The sequence below is a fragment of the Hippoglossus stenolepis genome, chromosome 12 (assembly GCF_022539355.2).
Source record: "Hippoglossus stenolepis isolate QCI-W04-F060 chromosome 12, HSTE1.2, whole genome shotgun sequence".
Taxonomy (NCBI): Eukaryota; Metazoa; Chordata; class Actinopteri; order Pleuronectiformes; family Pleuronectidae; genus Hippoglossus; species Hippoglossus stenolepis.
This window is the reverse complement of record NC_061494.1, coordinates 12,844,075-12,853,632: the sequence shown is the minus strand read 5'-3', so window position 1 is coordinate 12,853,632 and position 9,558 is coordinate 12,844,075. Positions and strand designations below refer to the sequence as shown.

Sequence of the window (9,558 nt, the reverse complement as noted above, 5' to 3'; positions counted from 1 at the left end):
TTTGGGGGGGTGGGTCAGACAGCGCTAAATAAAAATATTTCTGATTGGTGGGAGCATTCACTGCATTTTATTTCCCTCGACCTATTCACAGGTCTAAATTTACAGTTCTGATCACGGTAGTCCAGGTGTTGCGTAGCATTGTTTAGCTGAGACATCCAGCACGAACTGAAATCAGCAAAACGATAACGTGTATATGCTACGATCTCGAGTGAGCCAAGTGAGCTGAACTTGCACCACAGCAGACATTTAGAAATCACACCGAGAGCTTTTTTCACTTCTGTGTCAAAAACCAAAAAAATCCCCTTTGATTCATTGCTGACAGTAAAACATGAACTACTATATATATAGTCTCTGTATATCTAATAATGCAGACAACAGGAGAGGCCGAATTTGTTTTTAGAGACAATAACAGCTGGCTGACGGTTCCCTTTTTTTTTAGCTCTAAGCGCACAATTGCATGTAAGATGACTTATATTTTCAGCTGCAGTAAACAGTACAAGGGCTCAGTCTTTTGTTCCTATTCTGCTAAATGTCTCTGTTTGTATTTGAGACACCATCACTGTCCAGTCTTGGCAAACTTCAAAGCATGTCTGTAAACAGATGTGGCGCTCAGTGTCGACTCCTTCCCGCTCAAGGCAAAAGCAACCACAAAGGAATGGATTAATAATCACAAGGCTCCCTCTGTCATTTCACTGTCAGTATGACACACTGTTTAGGCACCGCGCGGGTCAGCGTCATCCTCCTGGGAATAAAAGTGACAAGCGCTGCAGTTCAAGTGGTTGAGATCATCTATCTGTTACCATCTGTATATGTTTTTTTTTTTGGTGGGGGGGCTATTAAGGAGAACATCCTGCACTTGGAGATGCTCTGCTTTTGAATGGAGGGAGACAGATGGGTAGAAAAAGGGGAAGTGCGCCGTGTTTTGATGTTCAAGTGGCTGACGTCCTAATAGGTGCATGCCTGCTTCCTCCGTCAACCAGCAATGCGGCGCAACCGCATTACTCACATTATTTGCCGGACAACAAAACGTCTGAGCCTTTGGTGTGGGGGTAATAATGAGTTCAAGGGGCTGCAGGGGAATGTTGGTTATCTTTGAGTGGAACCTTCCTGGAACACTGGTGCCCTTTTTGCTTCCCCCCCCCCAAAATCAAACACAGTTTAAATTAAGTGTATAAAACAATAATATTCCAGCAAGGGCATTGGATTAAATTACATTTTTTATTCTAACTTACACAAGGCTACCTTTTCATAATTTAAACAATACACATGTACAGCATCTCATCTAGAATATAATAATACAAAACCTAGTAACCATGACAAATTATCTTTAACCAAGTGTCACATTCGAAATAGAAACATTCTTCTGTTTTCATTATAATATTCTTGAAGGGGTGGCGAGTGTAAATGGATTCCAGATGCTCTCCACAATTCACTGGATACTTCCTCGAGAGCAAGAATGTACAATAACCTTCCCGTCTTGCAAACAAATTAAGCGCTGCATGTATGTACACAGTGGCGTGTGATTAGCTCCAAAGTAAGAACAGCTGGACACAGTATGTAAAATTGACGAAATCCGTCTCTTAATCTCTCATCTGTGTGTTGCAGTGTAAAGCTGCCCGATGACACATTGATAAAGTCTCATATTTATAGCTTTTTGTGTCCAAAGAAAACATGAACACAAACTCACGGCGAGCTTTTTGATAAACCGATATATTCTGAGATAAAAGAGAAAACATTCTCTAAATGCTCCTGTCCATGAAATCCTCAATATTATCTCAAACAGAATCAAAACAACCGGGGCTTCGTGGACATGTGGAGCCCTGACTCTACATGTGCGACTCTGTTCCTCTCGCCGAGGCAGATGCCAGACAATGTGTCTCTTCAAGTCTTCTACCGCAGGACAAAAGAGATGGAAGTGATTTCTCTACAGCCTACGTTCCTCGAGGAATAATGACGGCCAAAGTGACGCTGTTTCTCCAGGATCAAGAAACCACTCGACAAACAGATGTATGGTTCTGTGTCTCCGTTAGTCCTGTTTTCCGTTTCTCCCCACATCCACCCTGCTTGTCCCCCTCCCCCCTCCTATCTGCAGGAGCAGGACTGGATGGACATGTTGGGATAAACCTTGAGCACCGGGTTCCTGGACTCGTCCTGGTAGAGCACGGCCAGGGGATTCATCTTTTCTGGGACGCAGCAGGGCTCAGGAACCCCAGGGATGATGCCAACGGCTCGGACTATGCTTTGGATGGTGGCGTGGTTGGACGGCCTCGCCACCTGGGAGAGATTGAGTAGATAGAAGGAGAAGGACAACACACTATAGTTACTCAATATAACTTGTTAATGCTGTGTATAAACCAAATTATATGATATAGAGTAACGTGTTTGTACTCCTACCTTGGGCATGGGAAATCCACATGTACCAGCACAGTAGTAGGCTTCAAAGGCCTTGGGAGCTATGACCCACTCGCTCCAGCCAATATCTGCAAAGTCCACTCTGAGGTTCCTCCTGGAGCAGCCTCTGTGCTGGCCGTTGCCCCACTGCCTCCTCCTGGCATTACGCATTGTCTGTTCATCGAAACTCAGGACAGGCGACTGTGCATTAGAGCGCCCCCTGTGCTTTTTTACATCCTTTCCCTCATTTCTCCGCTCATGCTTTCGTCCATCGCCGATAGTCCGCGTGTGACCGTTTTTGTCGTTCTTCACAGTTGAGTCGTCAGCTTTGAGCCCATTATGTGATGTTCTTTCTTCTTCTTTGAGAACCTGGGGTTCTTCTCTGTCATGTGCTCCTCCTCCCTCCACTTCTTCATCCTGGCTCTTTCTCTTCTCCTCCTTCCTTCCTGATTTAGGCTTGGGTTTGAGGTACCAAGTGCTCTCCCAGAGGTCTTCTTTCCTGTATCCATCGGGCCTGTAGTCAACCTCAGGTAGCACATTGTTCTGGATGGGGTCAGTGGGAAGAGTCGCCTGCCTTCTCACGCGTCCTTTCGACTCTGGTGAGGAGTTAGGCCTGTGCGGCAGCTGAGAGGAATGTGAGCGCTCTCCTCCCTCGTTGGAAGGGTCATATCTCTGAAGACTTGCAGCCACGCTGTTGGGCTCCTCCAGGGCTTGGTCATTGGCATAAACTAACAGGTAGGGCAGGCTGCCGGCGGACAGCACTTCCTCTGGTTTCCTTTGGTGGTGCTGCCCTAAGTCCAACTCCACTGACACCAGGAGATGACCCTTATCCCGCGCCTCCTTTATGACCTGGGTCACATCTTTCATCTGCCACACCCCTCTCCTGTGGGGGTGGAAGGTCACGTTGCCTAGAAGTGACCCCATTGACCCAGATGTGACCTCTGACCCAGAGGAGACAGAGCGAAAGAGCAGGCTGATGGACGGAGAAGGGTTGACGACCGAGGATCGACAGGACGGGCTCTCAAAGCGTTTACAGAACCAGGGTTTTTGGTGAGGGCGCCGCTCGAGCAGGAAGTGGAATGTGGCAGAAAGGATGACCTCTGAATCCTGGAGGGTTGTGAGGTTTAATCGATACGCCGCCCTGTGGTCAGAGGAGTCTGAAAAGACAATCAATCAATCAGTGTCAGTCAGGTGAACAACACAATGACAACTGTTTTTCTTTCATTACCTCCACCAGGAAGGTTATGTTCTAATCTGTGTTTGTTTGTTATCAGGATTACACATAAACTACTTAACTGATTACCACAAAACTTGGTGGTAAGATGTCGTAAAGGTCAGGGAGGGACCCACTGAATATGTGTGTGAGGATTTTTTTTCACTTTCTTTAACATTGCGAAATGTGTATGTTTCTAAAACCAAAACTTCTTCTGAAACATTTGCCCCGGCCTCTTAAAACATCAATCCACATAGTTACAATTAGAATGTTTTGCAGCTCTTAGTGTGTTATTTCAAAATCTGTTTTTGGTTGTTCTTGGACAGATATACTGAGAAGCCAAATTCTATAGAGAACCATTTGCCAATGTAAACACCAGCAACAAGCAACTAAACCTTATCTGAACGCACAGCTTTGAGCATTTCTACACTATTCATCACTGATTTTCATCATGTGTATTAAGCATTGTCTGAATAAGAAGCAAACGATTTGATGATAACGTTCTACAGTAAAGGCATTTTCAAAAAAGGTACCAAGTGGCAGAAAACACTATCTTAGTGTTTAACTCCTCTCCTTGTTCTGTGTTACATGACAGAGCTGTGTGGCTGCTGCGAGGCTCCGTGGTCCTTGGTAGGATTTCAGAAGGTGCCCTTAAGAGGAACCAGACTCTGGAGCTCGGGCTGGCAGCGGTAGGGTGGTGGGGGCCAGCATGCGGGGAGCTACATATTCATGATGAACATTAACTTCAACAGCAGAGTTATTGTTCATTGTGCAAGAGTTCAGCGGAAGTATGGACTGACTCAAGAGATATACATTACCTCGGATTCAGCCTGCATATGGAAATGCTTACCTCAGTTTCTCTTAAAGCTTCCCCTTAAGCCTAATACAGCCGGCACTGTCTGCTGCAGACACCAAGACATAATCAACTGTTTTAACAGATCTTACATTGTTGTGAAAACGCTCTTACATCTCTCCTTGGATTACACTGGGCCACTGCAGTAAAAATACTCACGTGTTATGATATGCCATATGAGAACTATGTGGGCTATAAATGTCTGTGAGTTGTGTTTATAAAAACAGCATCAGACAGAGAGGGACGACTGTGCTTTAAGCCCCTTGACTCCGGGACGTGGAGTCACATACGTCCCGTAGCCATAACAGGAACATGGAAGCCACGACAATGGCCCTTTTTGCAGCGCGCCAAACCCACCGCTGAGGTATTGAACCCGGGCATTTGCTCTCAGGGAATCGCAGGCATTCTTGCGCACAGTGCGCGTCTGTCTGCGGTAATTGGTCAGCCTGTGCGCAAGAGGAGGCACAGCTGCTTCCAGTGCATCCACAGCGTCCCGAAATCATTTTAATGCATTCTCAGACTGTTCCAAAACAATCACACCTATTTAGAGCGTCTGACCGAGACACGCAGCCCCACTGAGCGCTTCCACTTTTAATAACCATGCATGGGAAATATCAAGGGGCTTTCTAGACACTCCAGTCTTTTATTTTTTGCTTTGTGCCACATACCTATGGCGCACGAACAGCACCCAAGGCTATATGTTTTTTTGTTTTGGCAAAAAAGAAAATTAGAATGCACTTGAGTAATTTTGCAGGAGGCGATGCTTATTTATCGTTTACTGTGTGCAGGTTGATGAATGTGTTCACGCACCTTGGCTGGCTCTGACACTCCTGACTGTGTTTCCCTCCTTGAGGCGGTTTTCCCTGTTGTATTTCTCGTACAGTTTGGACATGTGCTGGGAGACCATGTCCTGATCCACGCCATCTGAGAACGGGTCCGACGAGGACCGGAGAGAGCCGCTGTCCCGTGAGCTCCAGGAGCCCCCCTTCATGTCCCTAACCGACGCTGCACCCAAGAAACAGCTCAACATCAACAGGAGCAGGTGCGAGGGCATCGTACTTGGAGCTGCCGTGTGCGTGCTGAAATGAATACAAAATCCAAAAGAGGGAAGGAATGCAGAGAAATGTCCCAAACTCTCCAATAAGGACTTAAAGATGCGCCAAAACAATCCAGACGCAAAGAAAAGGCTGTGCGTAAATGTTCCAATGCTCCGCTCTCACTGTCCGCTTCGTGCGCGCTGAGCCGTCACACTCGTGGATGCTGAGTGGGTTAGTCCGGGCAAGAGTTTGAGCTGCTACTTCTTACATCTGCGTCTGTGTGGGCGCCAGAGGCTTGAGGAGGGTTATAGTGGAGCGGTGAGAGGCGCTGACGTATACTCCTGTCAGCCAACGAGGTCTCTGCAGAGGACACAGCCAGGAGTTTAGGTCATGATGCTGACCTGCCCCCTCTCCCTCCTCCTTCTCTATCATGATCGTGATGATGATGATGTCGTTCTAAGTTTTGCATCCATGTACAGTGACAACAATGATTGTCGTTTCTTTAGCACTGTTCACACAAAGCCACGTTTGAACCTCAATAAGCTTTTTTCTCCTCTTTTTTTCTTTGCGAGTAATTCCACCTCAAAATTTCCATCTCACCACATTATTTCCAGTAACTGCTTCTGACATGCTCTCAGTCACACATAATTAGCATGGAAACACCTACAATAATAGTCTGACCAACCACCCAAGGGCTATTGTTAGCAACAGTGATCCACATTTTGTACAGTAGTGTGTGTGTGCGTGCGTGCGTGTGTGTGAGAGAGAGTTTTGGAGTGAGAGGCTGTGAGATGACACTTTTGAGGGACTGTCTGTGATTTTATTCATGGCCTCCACTGGGACGGCAGGGCTCAGACTCGGCACAGATTTGTCTCTGGTGGTGTGTACATGTATATTTGTACGAATGTGTGCATGCGAGTTGTTTCCAGTGTGTGTCTCTGATGTCTGGAGCTCTGTACCAACAATGCTTGTTTTGTGGAAGTGGTGGTCTCCAGCAGAGAGGCTATAACTAGCTGGGCCTCTCGGGTCACACTCTTCCCCTCCACACACACACACACACACACATACATACACACACATGCACACATGCACGAGCACACGTACAGAGCTACTTAGTACATTTTTGGCCCTCAAGGGCCCCACAGGATACTCCTTTTCACTATGTTCCACACCAGCGACAGGTCTTAAATCTGGACTTCTCTGGAGATCTGTTTGAATGTGTGTGTATGTGTGTGTGTGTGTGTGTGTGTGTGTGTGTGTGTGTGTGTGTGTGACAACGGGGGAGCATTATGAAGGAGTTGGCTGGAATGGCATCCTTTATGGTTTTGTCATTTCACACAAACACATAAATGCTTCGCCTCTTCCCATACCATGCTGAGTTATGCTCCGTTGCAAAACTAAATATGATTAATTGCTTTGGTTATTTATTTGAACACATGTGATGGCTGTTTTCCATTTGATTAAGAGTCATCTTTGAAAAACACTGTGAGAAATCAAGTGAGTATTGAAAGTGGCATTTTGAGAATGACCACTCCTGTAAATCAAAACCTCCTGGCAACACAAACAAATATTGAAAGATATACGGTTATTTCTTTTGAAGAAATAAGAAATGAAAACCAAACAGTATTTGCACAACAGTAAGCGGTCGTTCTCTGTTATTAACAAGCCATTAAAAACCCTTTGTCATTATGACAACAAGGGAGTATCTTGTTGCCCACAAGGAGTCCTTTGCACTGCAGACCGAGCAGCTTGAATCATCTATTCAACAAGTTTTTTATTGGAATGCCTTAAAAAAGTTTGAAGCCAACATATGTGTGAGCAGGGAGAGAGGGAGGGTGAATCGAGGTGATATCTGAAACCATGAGCATTAGGGTCCTAATAAATACTCCTGGGGAGGAGACAGCCCAATACCTCAAGCGTGAGGACGACAACATGAAATGGCTTTGACCTCTAACCCTGAATATGTAGGGCAGTGTGAGATTAATGTTGGGCATTATCTACGATAATGCTCCCCTGTCCGTTGTGACCGTGGAGGACAGCAGCATCATAAACGTGACTAGATCGAATGAGATGAAAAACAGCAGGGGAGAGAAAACCACTGGTAAATGTTTCTCAAGAGAGCTCAACAGGCGCATAATCTAAGGATATGGTTACACGTGTCATTTCTCTATGACTTTTATGTTTCAGCCTGAAGCACACGCATGTATTAAGTGACAGGTCAAAGTGCGTCGAATTTAGATTTTTCTTGTGTCGCTACTCTTCAAAGCCACATGTGGAAGCAGTCATGGCTCACGCTGAGATCACAATCTCACACATTTTGATTTTCATGAATAAAAACCACATCAGATGCACGACAGCCACTTTCAGGGTCAAATGTGGATATGCAGCAGTGTGATCCTTGGGATCAGAAATCACAGTGATAGGACAACTGAGACCGTACAGCCGCCATGGTACACAGCATGCATCAGTGCACCACACAGCTGAGAGATGGACTCAAAGTGTAATATACCAGATGCATGCAATGTGGATTGTTCATGCAGGATTTGAAAGACTGTTATATAATCCGTGACGTCTGATATGTGAGTCATACTGCACATTGATCCCTGCAGCAGCACTGGACTGGGAAACTTGTTGTGTGTGACACCTTGGGCTGTGTTACAGGGCCGCGGCGTTTTAAAGTTTGTTCAACATGGAGGTCCCCTCGCAGGGCCCTGCAAACCAAACAGGGGTCGTGTTCTGCTCTCGGTGGGGGTGTGGAGGAGCGCGAGGAATTAACATGCCCGCGTGTGTTTGTCTGTGTGTGGCGCAAGGACTCATGGTTGGTTCTGGAAACGCTCCTAGTTTAACACCTTTCCGTGGTATTGGCTAAGACTTTCTGGTTTTGGTGCTTAGCAGTGGGGGTCTGAGAGATGTTTATGGATAGGCACAGGGGATTTAATATGGATCAACTATTGGCCAGTTGTCCTGTAGTTGTCACGGTTTGCTAAAAAGGGACTGGGCTGTGCACGTACACGGAGGACACACTAACTGGCAATGGCTCCGGCTCATAAAAATAAACAGGGGGAAGTTGGAGTCAAATGTTGCGCATGTTGCGTATCGACCAGGATGTTTACAGCTATAAGCGAATTTCCTGTGAACCTCTGGATTATTTTATGACTGGACGAACCAACAGGTCACACTCTAACATACAAGAGGTCACTCGGGATTTGCAGGAACTCGAGTGAAAAGCGCCAACGTCACTTTAAAGGCTGTTTTATGATTTTTAGGATGCTGTTAAACAGACAATAACATGCAGGCGAGAGCTGCTGCTACGTCTAAATCACTGCATTGTTTTAGGAGTTTTCTGTTTGGCTCTGTTCCTTGGCTGCTGTTTACTACAGGCTCGGGTCACCTATATTCTGAGTAAAAAAGTTATGGGAAATATTTGCTGAGTTTATTGGTGAGAGTTAAATGAGAGGAACAATACTTCTCTCTTATTTGTGCACTTTAGTCAGCCTGGCAGTTAGTTTAGCTGGAGGAACATCTGGCAGCGTATGTGTTCAAATCTAAATTTTTCATTTGTTCAATCTTTACAATAAAACAAAATGCAAAAAATAAGCAGTTTATTTTACACTTTAAAACCCTTTTTAGACCTGAAAACTGGAAGATTGGTTACTGCAACAGGAGATTGTCAAGGTCGGACGTGTTCACAACAACAACAAACGTGTGGAACCATCAGGCGAGGGGGCTGGGGGCCTGGTACAGCATGACACAACGTGAACATTCTCTGGAAATCATGTGTTTTCGTTTGCAGCACATTGGCGTTGGCCCTTATCACTGTAAGCTCTTGAATCGTCTTTTACACTGTCCTTTTCATCTTGTAATATTTGTATTCTTTTTGTTTTGCGTCCATCACGTAGGAACATCACCAACACCCCCCCCTCATTCTGTACGAAGTTTGCGAACATTTTCCTGCTGTATTCTCACATGGGCTCACTTGGACATGTTCCGGACAAGCAACTGACTCGAACATGTCTTATATCAAGCTAACTTCCTGCTGGCTATAGCTTCGTGTTTAGTGTACA

General features: G+C 45.7%; 1 protein-coding gene across 1 annotated transcript; it reads right to left on the bottom strand.

The window, feature by feature from the left end:
• Positions 1–1,199: 1,199 nt before the first annotated feature.
• gdf10a (growth differentiation factor 10a) lies at positions 1,200–5,906 on the bottom strand. Its single transcript, XM_035171780.1, has 3 exons — positions 5,268–5,906; positions 2,395–3,548; positions 1,200–2,274 (listed from the first exon to the last, which is right to left on the bottom strand). Exons 1-3 carry the CDS (start codon positions 5,509–5,511, stop codon positions 2,083–2,085), a joined length of 1,590 nt encoding a protein of 529 aa, XP_035027671.1. The 5' UTR covers positions 5,512–5,906; the 3' UTR covers positions 1,200–2,082.
• Between the last annotated feature and the right edge of the window lie 3,652 nt (positions 5,907–9,558).

Coding starts and splice junctions, on each gene's coding strand:
- gdf10a (XM_035171780.1), bottom strand. CDS start 5,511: ATGCCCTCGCACCTGCTCCTGTTGATGTTGAGCTGTTTCTTGGGTGCA. Junction 3,549..5,267: donor GAGTGTCAGAGCCAGCCAAG/GTGCGTGAACAC, acceptor TTGTCTTTTCAG/ACTCCTCTGACCACAGGGCG. Junction 2,275..2,394: donor GTGGATTTCCCATGCCCAAG/GTAGGAGTACAA, acceptor AATCTCTCCCAG/GTGGCGAGGCCGTCCAACCA.